At 45.0% G+C, this 19,275-nt stretch overlaps 1 protein-coding gene across 4 annotated transcripts in view; it reads left to right on the forward strand.

The window, feature by feature from the left end:
* Nucleotides 1–19,275, forward strand: part of tox (thymocyte selection-associated high mobility group box) — a 278,982-nt gene that overhangs the window by 237,025 nt on the left and 22,682 nt on the right. For all 4 annotated transcript variants that reach the window (XM_041189002.1, XM_041189003.1, XM_041189001.1 and 1 more), the window contains exons 6-7: nucleotides 14,643–14,723; nucleotides 16,374–16,778. In XM_041189002.1, coding sequence (XP_041044936.1) covers nucleotides 14,643–14,723; nucleotides 16,374–16,778 — 486 coding nt within the window. The remainder of the gene's footprint in view (nucleotides 1–14,642; nucleotides 14,724–16,373; nucleotides 16,779–19,275) is intronic.

Below are 19,275 nucleotides of genomic sequence, written 5' to 3' on the forward strand. Positions count from 1 at the left end.
ACAAGCTGGGAAATGGATCAGCTGCCTGATCTGTGGAGACAGGCAGGCAATTAAACTTATTAAAGCTAAATTACAGCCTCACTGGCATTTTCCTCCAGTGGAAGGCTTCCCCATACACCATGTGAGGAGACCGCCAGCTCACTGGAGGCAGGCTGGGTGAATCATTACAGCCAAAGGCTTGATGTCCCATTGACAGGGCTAGGAGCACGAAAGGCCGCAATTGTGGCCGAATCTTATCCAGCAGAGGGGGTCATTTCCCACCCTCCTCCCCCATTCCTATGGAACTGCTAGCCTAGGTTTTGCTTATTCCTTTACTGATGTGCAGCCCAGTTAGGGCACCTCCATGGTGAGACACCCTCACAGCTTTTGACCTGCCTCAGTAGCGCCCACATCTCCCGTAAGGGCTACTGAGGCTCAACATTTTTACAGTATTAATTTTTAAATCTCTGTTGGTATCATAAAAGCCTATGGGCAGAATAGTCGGGTCAGCGAGCAGGGGCAGGCCCCACTCGCCGATGTGTAAGATGGCGCGTGGTGACGTCAGGCGTGTGTCCCAATGTCAACGTGCGTCATTCTGATATTCAGTTCAGCGGGCGCGCACCGGTGTCAGCTGCGTGCCCGCTGAACTTTCGAAGGCCTATTAAGGCCATTTAAATATCAATTAAAATACTTAACTGAGCTGCCCGTCCAACCTTAAGGTTGGTGGGCAGGTGAAGAACCCAGGCAGCCTTCACATTTATCATGAAACCTTAGCTATGGGCAGGATGAGGTTTCATGGAGATTTTTAAAGTATAATAACATTTTTAAATAAAATTCATTGACATGAGGGGACATGCCTTAAAAATTGTTTTTTGTCTTTATTAACATTTTTAAAAATCAAATTAATCTCCCTGAGGCAGCTCTTTTCCTCAGGAAGATCTCTGCATTCTTTCGCGTGCATGCGCGAAAGAGCGCAGGCCCCAAATCAGCCTACTCCCCTCGCCCGCATGGGAAGCACTTAACCCTTCCGGGTACGCAGCATGCTGGGCAGGCCTTAACTGGCCTGTCCACGTAAAATGGCGGCGCGCAGGCAACGATTGGCTGTGTGCCCGCCTGCGTCTGCTCCTGCCCAACCCCCCTGGCGGGGAGAAAATTGTCCCCAATGTTTTCCACTTTAATGGATTCTTAAGCAATCTCAGGGAAGACAAGACATTGCAGTTAAAATTTGTGACAGTCAAAGATGTAAAATGGGCTGTAGTGGATTGGCTGTCCAATATACAACAGCCTGATTTTCCTTTCAGCCGGGTTGTATAAGGGGCAGCTTAATCCATTAACACTGCCTTTGCTGTCCCTTATACAAGCCAGCTGAAAGGAAAATCAGGCTGTTATATATTGGACAGCCAATCCACTGTCACCAGAAATATCTACAAGGGAATTTGAGCTAAAAGTGATTGGCTGGCAGAATAGATAAACCCACAGCCCAATCCCTCTGTTGGGAGGCCCATTCCATTCCATCCCAAGAGCCAGGCCTCATTTACACACATCAACTGAACCTCATATTCCTACTGCAACTCGCTGATTTCAGGCCGACACAATACAGTGGCTAACCTGGCCAGTAGAGATAGTTGGGGGGAGGTTGCGGGGGAAGATGGGGCTGAGTATGATTGCAAGAGTGGAGCTTGGGGAGAGAGCAGCCCACATTATTTTTATATCAACCAAAGGAGCTCCTCCTGGCCCCACAAAAATAATTTCGAGACGTATCAACCAGGATTAGCTTATCAGAGCATGCACAGCATGCGTTCAGTGGAGCATTTGAATTACAACAGGGTCCTGAGTCAGGCAAGTGCCCAGTTGCCCAGCAGAAGGAATAATGGTATTGAGGCAATAAATGAAACCACTTCAATTTTAGCTCTGGTACCACTCCATTTCTGCCAGGCAGAGGGAGTTAAAATCCCTTCTCAAATCTTTCATTACCATTTTTCACAGAAGAACTATCACACATGATATTGTTATTGAGGATGATTAAAGAGGTGGTTGGGAATCAGCCACCGGTTTTTCTTTCAAGGGTGGCCGAAACATCACTACCAGTTTTCCATCTGCACCCAGACAGGAAATTATCCCCCCATGATATTTTTAGCTAGAACATTGCTATGCTGTACTTCTCAATTAGAGCAATGGTTCCTGTGTGATGTTGTTATGGCATCGTGCTCATTTAGGACAATGGCCCCAAGCAACATTGCAATGATGCTGTGTTTTTCTGAGCAAGACTAGTGCTTTCATATGTGATGCTATTAAGCACAGCCTTTCTAGTTACAGCAATGGTCCCGGCTAACGTTGAAAGAGTGAAAGGTAAAGTACTGTGATCATTCCTTGTGCAGATCCAATCTGGTTCCATCAGATTGGGAATGAACAAATATAACCCCTCTATTCAAGAAGTGAGGGGAGCAGAAAACAGGAAACTATGGGCCAGTTAGCTTCACATCTGGCATGGGGAAGTTATCAGAATCGATCATTAAGAAGGTTATAGCTGGGCAATTAGAAGAGCATGGTTTTGTGAAAGGAAAATCATGTTTAACCAATTTATTTGAGTCTTTTGAAGGAGTACCATGCGCAGTGGATAAGGGGAGCCTGCAGACATACTGTACTTGGATTTCCGGAAGGCATTTGATAGGGTGCCACATCAAAGATTATTGCAGAAAATAAAAGTGCATGGTGTAGTGGGTAGCATATTAGCATAGACAGAAGATTGTCTGGCTGGCAAAAAGCAGAGAGTATGCATAAATGGGTATTTTTCTGATTGGCAGGATGTGATGAGTGGAGTCCTACAGGGGTCTGTACTGGGGCCTCAACTTTTGACGATTTACATCAATGACTTAGATGGGGAGAGTGAAGACATGGTAGCTAAATTTGCAGATGAAACAAAGATAGGTAGGAAAGTATGTTGTGAAGAGGACATGAGGTTGCAGATGAATGTAGATAGATTGAATGACTGGGCAAAGATCTGGCAAATGGAGTTTAATGTAGGAAAATGTGAAGTTGTTCACTTTGGCAGGAAGAACTAAAAAGCAGGGTATTACTTAAATGGAGAATAGCTTTGTAATTCTGAGGTGCAGAGGGATCTAGGTGTTCTAGTACGAGTCACAAAAAGTTAGTATGCAGGTACAGCAAGTCATTAAGAAGACTAATGGAATGTTATCCTTTATTATGAGAGGGATTGAACATAAAAGTAATGATATTATGCTTCAGTTATACAGAGCATCGGTGAGACCGCACCTCGAATGTTGTGTGCAGTTTTGGTCTCCTTATTTAAGGAAGGATGTAAATGCATTGGAGGCGGTTCAAAGGAGGTTTACTAGATTGATACCTGTAATGAGTGGGTTGTCTTATGAGGAAAAGTTGGACAGTCTGGACTTGTTTCCACTGGAGTTTAGAAGAGTAAGAGGAAAGGATGTTTCTTCTTGTGGGTGAGTCCAGAACTAGGGGGCACTGTTTTGAAATTAGGGGTTGCCCTTTTAGGACAGAGGTGAGGAGAATTTTTTTCTCTTAGATGTTTGTGCAACTTTGGAATTCTCTGTCTCAGAAGGTGGTGGAGGCAGGATGATTGAATATTTTTAAGGCAGAGGCAGATAGATTCTTGTTAAGCAAGGGAATCAAAGGTAATTGGGGTTATATGGGAATGTGGAAATCGAAACACAAGAAGATCAGCCATTATCTTATTGAATGGCAGAGCAGGCTCGAGGGGCCGAATGGTCTACTCCTGTTCCTATTTCTCCTGTTATGTTCTTATGTTCTCAGTTTGTGGGTTTTGTCATGAGTTCTGTGATTAAGCTTAACTTTCACACCCTAAGTCATTAGTTGAGAGCAACCTGTCTCTGCACAGGAAACGATCACAAATTGTAATTCTTCAACACTAAACCTTTAGCATTTCTTCTGCTTCTGACATTTATTTTAAAGAGAAAAGTATAAGGAAATATGACCACAGAAACCAAAGAGAAACTCATAAGGTTAAATGTTTTTGATTTGAAACACCGGGGAGAAAGAACCGAAGACTTTCCCTTCTATATTTGAAATGATATTTTTTGCATTTGAATCCGAAGTTAAGATTTATAAGAAATTGAATTTCTACATGACACCTTCAGGGAAGTGTTCTTAATTCAACTGTCCAACTGCTTCATCGGCAAGCAGCTCAAATTGGATCCATTTTAATGTTTATCCATTTTAGATTCCCTCTGGAGTGATGAGGCCTGAGGCCCAATTTTGCCTCATGCCCTTTCCTGTTTGGATGCAGAGGTATTTTGCTTTGCTCCATTTGCACTGGCCTAGGAGAGCAAACAAATTTCTACCCTGATCCTCTACATTTTACTTGCTAACTATACACTGCAATTTTAAAACTCTGCTGCTTGTTTCCAAATGCCTCCATGGCCTCGCCCCTCCCAACCTCCAAAACCTTCTCCAGCCCGACAACCCTCCAAGATCTCCGCATTAATTCTGCATTAATTCTGGCCTCTTGCACATCCCCTATTGCTTCACCATCAGTGGGCTATGCTTCCAACTGCCTAGGCTCAAAGCTTTGGAATTCCCTCCTTAAACCATTCAGCCTCTCCACTTCTCTTTCCTTTTTTAAGGCAGTCCTTAAAGCCTACCTGTTTGACCAAGCTTTTCGCCTTAATTTTGCCTTAATATCTCCTTATGTGACTTGGTGCCAGATAATGCTCCTCCTCTCACCCTTAACCTTTCATCCATTTTCTCCACTCCCACCCGATCATCCACTTTGCGATCAGAGGGGTGGAAGAATGACTGTGCTCAGGAGTGGGAGAGAGGCCACAGTTGAGAGAGAGAAAGGCTGCAATTAATGAAGGTGGAAGAGAAGTTGTGATTGGGAATGGGGAGATAGAGAGAGAAAGAGATAATCCACAGGAGAGCTGCAAAGAGTGGTGGCTCTGAATTGGGCCTAGGGAAGGACCCCTGCTCCTTCTGGCCCACAAGGGGAGAATGAAAAATTCAATTACCTTGTGGTATCTGCAGCTAACACCTCCTTTTCCCTGTTAGGTTTCCTGACTCCTGGTGGGGGTCTGGTTTAAATGAGCTTCCCAAAGATCCTGCAAAATTTTACATAGAACCAGATCTGAATTTTTGTTATCTCCATTCCCAAGTGTCAGTCAGCCAAACTGAGAGACTGGCTGCCAGCTTAAGAGGCAACAGCCAGTGCGCAGAAAAGAGGGGAGCAAGATCCGGGAGCCAGAGTGGGATTTGTGAGGGCTAAGATCAAAGTTTGGAGCCAGGGAAGATCAGGGAGCTCAGATTAGGCAGAACAAGATCAGAGTGTGTAGCAAGGGAAAATAAGGGAAGGTGGAGCAGGGGGTTACTGAAGTACAAAAGACAAGCAACATCAAGGAGGCCAGGGTAAGGGGATATCAAACACACCATGACAGATTGAAGGCCAGAGTCAGGGAGTTGGGATGGAGGTCAGAGGCCTCATAGATGAGATTGGAGGCCTCAAGAAGATCAGAAAGATCGGGGAAGATTGTGGAGGGAGATCAGGAGGATCCAAGACTTCCTAGAGGAGGTTGACAGGGTTTGTGTGATTATGGAGGACTGGGTGAATCGGGTATACTAGATCCAGCAGATTACTGGATCAAACAGCCTTCGCCTGCCTTTAGCCAGCAGGTTTTCAGAGGCCCAGAAAACTCAACCAGCCAGAGTTAAATTTAAAATGATGGTTAAATATGAAGCAAGCAGCATCATTATAATGTTTAAATTGCTGGCCTACTTCCTGGAAGTGGGTTGGTCACCCACTCCCTGCCCAGGAGGTTGGAGAAGGTTTTGAGGTTGAGATTTACATTTTTGATATTTTAACATCCCACCTGACCCACACCTATCCATTTTGGGGAGTTAAAATTACCCCCACTATGCGGAGATGATCCAAGTCATTTTGTGGACAGTGGAAAATAGTTTCTAATGAGCTCATACCCTGGGGGGCATTGCTCTGGTTTAAGAGCAACCCCACTAGTCTGGACAGGGAAAGGATCAGGCCAAGTTGCTGTTTCCTGTCCTAGCGAATGAAAAACAGAGAAACACAAGACCAAGACATTAGTTCTAGAAGTTGCTGAGGAAGATAGGTAGAGGTCTAGGTAGATAAAAAGATAAAGATAGATAGGTCTGCTATTAACCTTAAGTTAATAAAACTAACATATCTAGCTAACAAGTACTGATAGCACATCTTGCTGCTCTCTACACTTCAAGGAGGTTTAATGAATTACGTTGAATTGAGTTGGGAATTACTATTGATGTTACTCCATTTGTTTACCTAATAACTGTGAAGCTTATGTGATGTTGGGGTAGAAGATCAGCCATGATTATATTGCATGGTGGTCCAGGTTTGAAAGGCCAAATGGCCTATTCCTGCTCCTCTCCCTTGTGTTATTACACTTCTATTAAATCCATTTACTGATATACATTTGGCCTTGTCTTGTATAAGCATCAAATAATCCACTGTTTAGGAGACCGGAGAATTGCACATGGAGGCACAGAGGAGATTACCATATCTAGTTTATATAATAAAGGATTTCCATTGTTAGAACCCCAGGGTTACAGTAACAATTACTAGATATTAGTCAATAAAGGTAAACTCCCAATCATAAGGCAAGTGGAATCTGCTTATTGATGGCAACAACCCCAAAAGTTGTAGCAAGCCTCCTTCGCAAGTGTGAAGTACAAATGTACAAGGATTTGTATCTCACAGGTTCTGCCTGCAAACATTCTTTGAAAGCTTGAGCACTGGAAGTGATTTGATGTTATACAGCCTGTGCATATGGAAGAGTCTACAACATGATCTGAGAAGTGCTGCATGATAAAACTCCAGACCATAATGACCTCACATAACAGGCATTCTATTGGCTGAGGTTACAAGATCCTCAGCAGTGGAGTACCCGCTATAAACTTTGGGTCTGTGGATATTCCTTATGGCTCAGTGACAACAGTCACTCCTTCAAACAGAGCTCGTGGGGTAGAAATTGGTCCTAATTGTTCTGCATTTCCCATTTCTTAACAGTGAATGCACTTTGGGAGTAATTAATTGTCTGTGAAGCACTTTGGGTGTCACAATAATGTGAGAAGTGTTATATAGATGCAGGTTATTACAGTGGGCTTGTTGAGTTAACAAATGAGGAAAAATGTCCCCAAATCCTGGACTCTCCAACCAGCAGAAATAGTTTCTCTCTATCGATCCTACCTGTTCCCCTTAAAGTCTTGAAAACTTTGATGAAATCACCACTTAACCTCATAAACTCTAGGGAATGCAACTCTAATTTGTGTGACCTTTCCTTTCAATTTAACCCTTGGAATCTAGGAATTATTCTAATAAATCATTGCTGCTCTCATTCTAAGATCAATGTGTGCTTCCTAAGGTGTGGGACCCAGAACTGCTCACAGTACACCAGGTGTGGTATAAACAGAGCTTTGAATAGCTGAAGCCTGACTTCTTCCCCCTTGTATCCTACTCCTGTACACATCAATGCCAGCATGCCATTAGCCTTTTTGATTATTTTCTGTACCTGTTCACTGCATGTTAATAATCTATTTATCTGGACTCCCCAAGTCCCTTTGGATCTCCATTGTTTCTAGTTTTTCACTATTAAGCAACTATCTTGTACTGACCATTTTAGGCCCAATAGGTTGACCTCACATTTGCCTACATTGGAACCCATTTGCCACAGTTTTGCCCATTCACTTAATCTACCAATACCTCTTTGTAATTTTATACTTTCATCTACACTGCTTCCAATACCACCTTTCTTATCAGCAAAGTTGGATATGTGGCTTGCTATCCCACCATCTACGTTATTCATAAATGCAGTGAGTAGTTGAGGCCCTAATACCTAATACCCTAATCCTTGTGGAATTCCTTTCATCACATTCCGCCAGTCAGAGTACTTGCCCATTATCCCTACTATCTGACTGCTTCAGCCATTCAGCTATTCAGCCAATTTCCTAACCAGGTCAATAATTTGCCTTCAATTCACTGAGCTTTGACTTTAGTTAATAATCTCTTGTGAGAGGCTTAATCAATGCTTTCTGGAAGCCCATATAAATAACATACATAACATGTTCCTCTCTCCATTATGTTAGTTACCTCTTCAAAAGAATCAGTCAGCTTCATCAGGCATGAACTAGCCTTTACAAATCCATGCTGACTCTGATGAGCTGGAAATTTTCAAGGTGTTCAGTCACACTACACTTGATAGAATCTAGCAATTTACCGACAACAGGTATTGGGCTAACTGGTCTATAATTCCTGGTTTCCCTCTCCCACCCTTCCATAAAATGTGTAACATTTCAATCTAAAGGACCAGTTCCTGAATCAAGAAAGCTTTAGAAAATGATACTTGGGGCATCTGCAATGTTCTCAATTACTTCCTTTAAAACCCTGGGATGGAAACCATCTGATTCTGGAGGTTTGTCACTCTTTAGTGCCATCATTTTCTCATTTATGGTGACTTTGCTTTCATTAACCTTAGTGAGTCCCTATCCCTGATTTAATATTAGTTTCCTGGGGAGTTCCAGTATGCTGACCTCCTCTCTGGTAAATACTGACTCAAAATGATTATTCATTTGACAGTATCTAGGGCTAGAATTTTCCCGTTGCCATGCGGAGATGAGCCTTGCACGCCCGCAGGTAAAATGATGCCCAGTGATGTCGGGCGTGCATCCTGACATCACCGCGCGCCAATGCGATATTTGGGAAGGCGGGCGCACTATAAGTTCGGATGTGCACCTGCCATCAATTAACGGGCCAGTTAAAGCCCTTGAAGTAGAAAATGATCTCGATTTTTCGTGGCCCATGTGATCTTCAGGAGGTTGCATGGGCGCAACAGGCAGGCGTGTAGGAGACATTTGTATAAACCTCATCCACAGGCAGAATAAAAGGGGCGAGTGGGGTTGCGAATGTGATGTTTGAGGTATTTCAGTGTGAAAGTTACTTATACTTGCCTGAATGAGCAGGAAGACTTCAAAACTCATTACAGCTGCTAGGACAGGGGTAAAAGCCTTGGTCAGGACTCTACAGTAGAAATCATTTTTGGGGCCTACAGCTTTCAGGAAGCATTCCCTTAGTCTGGGAATGGGTGTTGTGTTCTCCACTGGAGGCACCTCCTGTGAGGAGGAAGGGGGAGGAGGCCAGGAGTTCACATTCAGCCTCCAGGGGAGCTACCTTTGGGAGGGGAGACTCAGGCACAAGGGGTGCAGGGCCTACAGGAAGTGCAAGGCGAAAGGGGCCGCAGAAGTTGCCACTAACCTGCTGCCAGGATATACAGGCAGCGAAGCAGCTACCTCAATATGTCTGAGGTGCAGTGCCGAAGGAGTCTCCATCTCTCAAGGGAGACAGTCACCTCCATCTGTCAGATGATAGGCCTTGAGATCCTTGCAAACTGTGTGAGTGGACACCCCATGCAAGTGACGTTGAAGGTCACAGCTGCCCTCAACTTCTATGCCTCCAGCTCTTTCCAGGGGTCGGTGGATGATCTCTGCAAAGTCTCCCAGTCAGCTGTCCACACTTGTGTCAAGCAGGTGACAAACACTCTGTTCAGGCGTGCAATGACCTTCATCCACTACCGCTGGGCCAATGTCAATCAGACAGAGCGAGCCAGAGGCTTCAAAGTGATTGCTGGCTTCCCCTGCGTCCAGGGTGCTATAGACTGCACACATGTGGCCAGCAAGGCGCCAGCAGGTAAGCCCGGTGCCTTCGTCAACAGGAAGGGCTTCCACTCCATGAACGTGCAGATAGTGTGTGATCACAGGATGCTGATTCTACAAGTCTGTGCAAGGTACCCAGGCAGCTCCCACGACACCTACATCCTCAGACACTCCCAGGTGCCGAGGCTGTTCAGTGTTCCAGCCTGGCTTGATGGCTGGCTGCTGGGTGACAAGGCTATCCCTTCAAAAGGTGGCTCATGACACCTTTCCACCATCCAAGAACAGAGGCTGAGCAGCGGTACAATAGGAGCCACACCTCCACAAGGGCTGTGGTGGAGAGAACCATCGGTCTTCTCAAGATGCGTTTCTGATGCCTGGACCATTCAGGGGGCGCACTCCAGTATCCCCCAAATTGTGTGTCACTGATATGCTGCGCTCTCCACATTCTGACACTGGAAAGTGGACAATGAAGATGTGGACACAGTTGCTCTGGTTGTACACGATGAGTCCAGCAGTGAGTCCGAGGGTGAGCACACACAGGAGAACGCTGAGGGGGTAGACGCTGACCCAGGCATACACCAGGGAGGCAGGGACACCTGACAGGCTTTAATCCAAAGAACCTTCAGCTAGCCCACCAAAGATGGACCTTCAACACACGCCAGGTCTGCAGGCTCCACACTCGACACCTGAGTGCGAAATCAGTCTGGATAGTAACATTCACAAAGGCCCTTGTCAATAAAGCTCAATGTCAAACAACTCACTTATAACATCATGGCTTCCAGTACACCTGCAGAAGGAAGGAATCTCCCTGAGGCATGGCAACGTATCAAAATTTATTGAGTAAACAAAGTAAATTCATAAAACAAAACAAAACGGTGTTGGACATCACACTAAGTCTTCCACTAAGTACTATAGGCTAACATAAAAGCCCCAGTGAGAAACCCATGGTGTGCCTAACGTGCCTTAAATTTATGCTTACGGGTGCTATGTCTAGATGCTGTCCCCTTGCTGGCACTGGCATCTGAGACAGCTGCTAACTGTGCTGTCCTGTTGGCCTCGATGACCTTGGAGGATGTGCTCTGGCCCGTGGAGCATTTGATGCACCGGCCTGGGTGGGAGCAGCCTGCTCCACAGCTGGCATCTCCCCGGTCACCACAGCCTCATCGGATGCCACAGTCACTGGCAGAGGGGCGGAGTAGCTGCTGCCCTCATCTGGAGCACCCTGAGATGATCCCACAGAGACAACAAGCAGCTGCTGTGCCGACATGAGGTCGCTTTGGACCTCCCTGCTTACCATAGATGAAAGGGTACTGAGCTGGGATACTTGGTGCCCAGACCATCTCCCACACTGGCATTGACCAGCTGTGGCCAATGCCGCTGTGAGGGCTTGCAGGTTCAAGCACAACCCCAGGAGGACCTGATTGTTCTCCTGGAGGTGCCTCTCCATGAGAGTCGCCACTCTCTCCCTGGAGGAAGCAATGTGCTCAGCCTTGATGGTCATTGCATCAGTGATGCTCCACATGAACCCCTCCAGCACGGGCACCATACCATGCATAGGCTCATGTATCTCCCCGAGATCGTCCCACATGCCCACTGCACTTCTGCTGCCTCACAGACAACTCCAGAGGCACATCATCAGCCACCAACCAAGCAAGTACCTGGTCTCCAGCAGTCCTCCGACTGCCGGCACCCTGAGCACTGTCTGTGTCTGCCCGCTCCTCAAGCGAGTGTGAAGTGCCCTCGCCGCTGTGCCCCAGGACATTAGCCGAAGATCTAATTCCCACCGAGGTGCTAGTATCCGCGCTGGTGCCTGCCTGGCTGAGATGGTGTGATGCTGGTGAGTGCATTTGCTCGGGGGTTTCAGGGGTGAGAAGTGGGCCCTCTGCCTCCTCCTCCCGGCCCTGCTCCGGTGGTGCTGAAAGGAAGATAAAGGACATTTGATTAGTTACAGTGCAGACAATGTCAGCTTGCATGCTGCTCCCCTAGATCATTATGCACTCATCCTTCCATAATCAAGGATAAACCCATGTTGCTAACTTCAATCACTGAGTATTCAGCAGTGCCATGGCTTCTGCGACACACAAGGTGACCTGGCTGCTCGCCAAATATACCTCCCCCGTGGCACCCCAGCCTCACTGCCACCATGGGACCTGGGGGCATGGCGCCTCTCAAGGTCAATGGCCTGCTCCTCAAAAGCCGTAGGAATGACTAACTTGCCTGCCTTCCACCAGTCCGCATTCGTTCCAACGCATTGTGCACAGTCTTTTCCTGAAAAGGAGAGAGGGGCATTGATTAGTCTGGCCTGCACCTAAATTCCCATCGCATCCCTGCCAACCCAGCCAGACTGGGTCATTGCAGGTCTCCAGTTCTTCATCACCCCGCAGTTGCCGCACACTCACCCAAACAAGACAGGGTTGACCCCACCCCAGCCATTGGCCAAACGCTCCTCCTTCACATGTGGCACCACAAGGTGAAGTACGTTGGCGGGCCTTAATTGGCCTGCCCACATAAAATGGCAGCACAGACCCAATCCTGACCTGACATGGGGAAAATTCTCCACTAGAAAAGAAAATAAACTTTGTTTGAATTTGAGTTCATCAGAACAATGATTACTTCCACTTGCCCAGGACCTCAAAACTGAGGAACTCTCCACCTCTCTCCATCTTCTCTTCCTCCTACAGTAAATAAACTGTTAAAACCCACATCCATTTTCAAAAGCTCACATTTCTCCTGACCATCCTCTTTTTCCTAATACATGTACAATTACTTTTGCTTGAAAAATTATTCTTCAGTGTATTTTGCATTGACATATTTCCTTGAAAACACCACAGAAAAAGCAAGCAGATATTAAATTGAAACATTCATATATCTTATAATAGAGCAGGCCATGTTCAAGAATGTCAGAATCTTCTAACTACAAAATTGTGTTGTCCTCATGCTGAATAAAATTGATACTGAGGGAAGGAGAATCTGAGTGAAAGGTCAAGTGTGGAAGTTTGATTGGGTTTTAAAAGTATCCTTGAAGCGGGTAGCGGGAGTCAGAAAATTTCCCAGCTTGGGCACGGGAGAAAGTACCCGCAAAGGTAGGATTTTCATTCTGGGGGTGGGGGTGGCGGGTGCTAACTGGAGTCAGGACCACCACCCCGGAAAGGGTGCAGAAGCCAGCTGTCTAAAAGGCCTGCCTCGGTGCTCTGGGACTTCATCCCAGCTGTAATAAAAGAGAAAACCGCTGCCTAATCCCTACCCTTCACAGCCCCCATACACCCTTTGGCCCCTCATACTCTCCATGTCAAGCTATGCACATCTACCCAGCCCACTGTGTGCCCTAATACCCTCCATGCCATGCCCCTCTAACCCCCCCCCCCCATGGCCCCTTATACCCACCATGCTCCGCAATTACCCTCTACCCACACCCCAGCCTCTTATACCCTCCGTGCCAAGCTGTGTCCCTCTACCCATCCTCTTGGCCCTTCTTATCCCCATGCCAAGCTATACCCTCTACCCGCCCACCATGGCCCCTCACATCCTTTATGCCAACCTATGGCCCTAAACTCATCCCCGTGCCCTCATACTTTACATGCCACACCCATGTCCCCTCATACACTCCATGCCAGCTGATGCCCCTCCATCTACCCCCATGACCTCCTATACCCTCCATGCTAAGCTATTACCCTCTACCCACACCTATGGTCCCTCACACACTCTATGCCAAGCTGTGCCCCTCTACCACCCACCATGGCCCTCTTGCACACCCCATGCCAAGGTATGCCCCTCCACCCAACCTCCCCATGGAATCTAAGCTATTACTCTCTACCCACATTCATGGCTCCTCATATCCTCTATGCCAATCTATGGCCCTCCATGCACCCCCATGACCCTCTCATACCCTCTGTGTGAAGCTATGCCCCTTTGCCCACCCCCACGGCCCCTCATACCCCATGCCAATCTCTGCCCTTCCACCAGGGCACTTCTTTATCATTATGTAAATAAGCATTGAGCAATTGAAAAATAGATCTAAAAGAAACAGCTGTCGAACAAACAATGTTTTCCCTTGGGTACAGCTGTTTCAACAGACTGAAGGGCGTTTGGGCTCTCAGCCAAGCTTTATTAAGCATTCTTGGGCTGAGAGTCCAGACATCCTTTAATCTGTTGAAACAGCTGCACAAAAATCCAGCCCATTAACCCTGTTTCTCTCCACAGATGCTGCCTGACCTGCTGAGTATTTCCAGCATTTTCTGTATTTATTCTAACTTCTTTAAACTTGTGAGCCACCAGATGTTTGGACCTTGGGATCTACTCTGAAACAGCAGCCTGAGAATGATAGTTACTCTGTACCTGCACTCCATTTCCTTCTGCAGTTTTCTGGTGCACCCTTTGCTGGGGGAAGCCTTCATAGGAGATATGATTGTCCAAATTAATGGCTGGTACACTAAATCGGGCTGGAAAGGACAAGGAACTGGGACCATCCAGGGGTAAATGGGGGCTTGGAGAATCAACCTCACTGTCTCTTCAACTGGCTATTAGAGTAGAGACCCCTGTAAATGTACATACTTAAAATAATTAAATTCCAATGTTTCTGCAAATTAGAATTTATTTAATGTAAAATAATTGTTAACACTAATTGTTCTTTAATACAAAAATAAGTGGAAAACCATTATGGCAAAGAACAAAATTTCCTTGTAGCAGCTGTTCTCTTTCAAATTACGCAGATGGTCACAATGATATTTATCATTGGAATAGCAGTACTTTGGAGATAATTCTTTTTTTAACATTTTCTGGAAATGGAAAGACTCGAAGAAAGCATATGATATAAATTGACTAACTAGAGTTTCAAAGGCTTCAATAAAAATTATGGTTTTGCTAATCTAATTTGACATTATTAGGGCTTACTGCTTGAAGGGTAATTTTCTTGAATTTGCACCATAGCCAGCTAATGCTGTCATTTGCTAATAACGAACTACAATGTTTTACAGGTGTACAAAAAGAAGACTGAAGCTGCCAAAAAGGAGTATCTCAAACAGTTGGCAGCTTACAGAGCCAGCCTGGTTTCCAAGGTAATGCCCTGTAGCACAAATGTTTTCAGCATCGTTCTTTCAAATTTCCTTTTCCTCCCTCTCCACTCTGCACTCAGGAGTCACTTTTTTATTCCATGGGGTCAAGAAAACTGCCAATCAGAGCTCTAAAGTCTCTTCACCATTTCTTTCCCCCTCATTCATTGCGTGAGTTAATCAATTGCCTTGTCACTCTGGTTGGTAAACTATTGTTTGCTGTTTAGTTCCATGAAAGTATTCACAGCAATGCTTTCATTTAGGTGCACATTCAAATTAAAAAAAAAACACTTCTTGTGACTTATGCACTTAATATAATTTTCAATTTATAGTGGTATATAATAATGCATTCTGGTCTTACCATGCTTGTAGCAAATAATGCATTTAGATTATCTCTGCATCTATTTGACGCGTGCATACTTGTGTCTGTGTCCTTAACTCTCTGCCAACAATAACTTTATGACTGGCACGATGGGCCGAATTGCCTCATCCTGCTCCTATTTCTTATGAGCCTATGGCAGAATACCTAGGATAGAACTTTCCCCCCGTCGGTGGGGGGTGGGGGGGGTTTGTGCGCGGGCGGGCACGGACCCAATCGGCGCCTCCGATCAGGTCCGTGCCACCATTTTACATGGGAGGGCCAATTAAGGCCAGCCCAGCATGATGCGCGCCCGGAAACGCTGTGCGCTTCCTGTGCAGGTGGGAGAGGGGTTCCCTGAGTCGGGAGTGCGCACTTTTGCATGCATGCATTGCAAAGGAGTGCAGAAATCTCCCTGAGGTACAGAGATGCCTTAGGGGGATTAGTTTTATGTTTTACCAGTTCAATAAAGTGTTGTAAAAATTTTTATGACATATCCCCGCATGTGAAACTGTCATATGAGCTGGGACATGTGCATTAATTTTAGTAAGAATTTTTCTGAAAATTTTAAATAATTCATGAAACCTCATCCCACCCATGGATGAGGCTCCATGAAAAATGCAAAAGCCGCCTGGGCTCTTCACCTGTCCGCCAGCCTTAAGGTTGGATGGGCGCTTCCTCAATAGGCTTAATTAGTTCATTAATGGCCTTAACAGGCCTTTGACAGTTCGGCGGGCGTGCAGCCGAGTCGGCTGCGCATCCGCCGAACTGAAAATCTAAATGAAGCGCGGTAATGTCAGGATGCACGTCCGATGTCACCCCGCGTCATTTTATGCCTTGGCAAGCAGGCCCTGCCCCCACTTGCCAAGCCAAAGATTCAGCCCCTAGATTTCGTAAAGTGCTGTTAGTTCATCACATATGTGCAAAGAGAAATAAGAGAAAAAAATGAAATATAAAAACTTTCCAAAGAAATTAAAATTAACTATCTAAACTTTTGACAAAGGCATTGAGTACAGTTTGATGAATACTGTGTCTTGGTGTATTCTGATTTTTTTTATTCAGATATGACTGCAGTCAGAGAAGAGTAAAGGTACATCATGACATTAATTCTACAGGACAGTCTCTTGCACATTTAATGCAATTTCTTTAAACTATCTATGTAATACTGGGAATTAATATGCACAAAAGAAAAGGGAAAATATTAAATAATTATTTAAGATAATCACAAGTGTATTTTATTATTAGTAAATTCATTACAACCAGCTAACAGTTAACAATCTTGGTGATCTTCTCTACAGAGCTACAATGACCCAATTGATACAAAGACATCCCAGGCTTCTCAGATGATGAATTCAAAGCAGCCAGTGTTTTCTGGTCACTCACAAGCCCCCTCTCCAATGTACCTTGGTTCAGGTGCCTATCATCAACAGCCTGGTATGAACCCTCACATATCTACCATGCATCCTAATCTGTCTCGGAGTATTGCCCCCAAACCCAATGGTCAGATGCCAGTGACTGTTTCTATAGCAAATATGACCGTCTCTCCACCTCCATCTCTTCAGATCAGCCCACCTCTGCACCAGCTATCCATGCAACAGCACCAGCTTCACCAACAGCAGACTTCTGTCATGTCTCAGCAAATAGGAAATCACCAGCTATCAATGCAGGTTCAACCTCCCCTGCACTCACCAACAATGCAGCAGGTCAGTACATATGTGTAACTAGCAAAACAAAATAAAATCTTTGTATTTAGAGTATGAATCGAATATTAGGTTATATTGATCAGTAAATGTCAGGGTGGTGAGATAGCTCAAAACAGTTAAGCTATTCCATCTTAATGACAAAACTGTAGTTTTAGTCGCTTAGCTTGGTTAGCAGGTTGGTTAATTTTCACCAGTTTGAAGATAATTAAGTGGGTAACCATATTGTGATGGTGCACACCAATGGCAAAAAGGAGCGGTAAGAGAGAAAAGACTGTAGTTAATCTGCCAGGTAGCTTCAATCATATTTCCTACCGGGCAAGGATGCTCAAAAACATCAGTTATTTAAATAATAACATCTTCCCAGCTGAAGAAAGATTCATAGGATTAAATCAAAGAGTCATTACTGCACAGAAGGAGGCTACTCTGTCCAACGAGTCCATGCCAGCCATCTGCAGGGTCTTCTAATCAGTACTATTCCACCTCACCTATCCTCATGGCCCTGCAAATTTATTTCCCTCAAGTGCCCATCCAATTTCCTTTTGAAATCATTCATTGTCCTGGCTTCCACCACACTCTAGGGTCTTGAGTTCCATGTCATTACAAGTTGCTGTGTAAATGGTTTCTTCCTTACTTCTGCCCTGCACCTCTTGCCCAAAACCTTTAAATCTGTGTCCCCTAGTGCTTGTACAATCAGCTAATGGGAACAGCTTTTCTGTGTCTACCTTATCCAAACCCATCATAATCTTGTAAAGCTCCATCAAATGTTTTCTTAATCTCCTTTGTATCAAGGAGACCAATCCCAGCTTCTCCAACCTAACCTTGTAAATAATACCTGGAACCGTTCCGGTAAACCTCCTATGCACCCCCTCAAGGATTATCACATCCTTCCTAAAGTGTGGTGATCAGAACTGGATGGAATACTCTAGTTGTGACCTAATCAGAGCTTTAGAAAGGTTCAGCATAACTTCCCTGCTTTTGTATTCAATACCTCTCGTTATGAAACAAAAACAGAAAATGCTGGAAAAACTCAGCAGGTCTGACAGCATCTGCGGAGAGAGACAAGGTTAACGTTTCGAGTCCACTATGACTCTCTTTGGAATTCGAGAGAGGTGGAAATGTGATGGGTTTTACGCTGTTAAAAAAGGGAGGGGCAGGTGGAGTAAAATAGAAGGTCAGGGATAGTTTGGAGGGCAGGAAAGATTAAATAACAAAGATGTCGTGGAACACAAGGCAAAGGGAATGGTAATGATAACATAAAGATGAAAGCTTTCCTCTTTTTCTGCTATTAACACATTCTGCTATTTTGCTTTCAGACAGAGCTGACCTTTATTCTGCTATTAGCACCTATTCTAGACCAAAGCTTTTGTCCAGTTTGGAAGAAGAGTCATAATGGACTCGAAGCATTAACTTTGCTTCACTCCCACAAATGCTGCCAGACCTGCTGAATATTTCCAGCATTTTCTGTTCCTGTTTCAGATTTCCAGCATCCGCAGTATTTTGATTTTTTTTCTTGCCTCTAATTATGAAGCCCAAGATTCCATATGCTTTTCTAGCCACTCTTTCAATATATCACCTTTGAAGATGTATGCACATGCGCCCCAGGGTCCCTCTGTGCCAGCACACCCTTTAGAACTGTGCCATTAAGCCTATATTCCTCTTCCTATGTCTTCTGTCAAAATGCATCACCTCACACTTCTCTACATTAAATTCCATCTGCCACTTGCCTGTCCATTCTCCTGGCCTATCTAGCTCCTGTTGCAGTCAATTTAAATCATCCTCACTGTTTGCCACTTCTCCGAGGTTGCTATCTTCGATAAATTTTGAAATTCTAGTCTGTATTCAAATATCCAAGTTATTTATCTATGGCTCCAGCACTGACCATTGGGTACACCACCATTTACATCCTCCAGCCTGGAAAGCAACCATTTTCCGCAACTTGCTATTTTCTGTTCTTAAGCCAATTTTTTATCCGTGCTGACACTGACTCTCTTACCCCATGAGCTACAGTTTTGTTTTTCTGCTTTTTATGTGGCACTTTGTCAAACATTTTCTTAAGATTCATATAGACAACATGCATTGCTTTTGCCTCATCACCTTTGTCAAAGTATTCAATTAAATTAGTCAAACACAATTTGCCTTTTACAAATCTGTGCTGGCTATCCCTAATTAACTCAAACTCTCCAATTGTCAGTTGATTTTTCCCCTAATTATTGTTTCTAAAATCTTACTCACCAAAAATGATAAACTCACTGCCCTGTAGTGTCCTTACACCCTTCCTTAAGTAACGGTGTCACAATTACCACACTCCAATCCTCTGGGATCTCCCCCATATCTAGGGAAGATTGGCAGATTATGGCAAGCTTTTCCGCTATCTCCACCCCAATTTCCTTTAGCAACCTGGGATGTAAACCATCCAGACCAGGCAACTTTTACCACTCTAAGCGCAGCCAGCTTTTCAGTACATCTTGCCTATCAGTTTTCACTCCATCCATTACCT

The sequence above is a fragment of the Carcharodon carcharias genome, chromosome 6 (assembly GCF_017639515.1).
Source record: "Carcharodon carcharias isolate sCarCar2 chromosome 6, sCarCar2.pri, whole genome shotgun sequence".
Lineage (NCBI taxonomy): Eukaryota > Metazoa > Chordata > Chondrichthyes > Lamniformes > Lamnidae > Carcharodon > Carcharodon carcharias.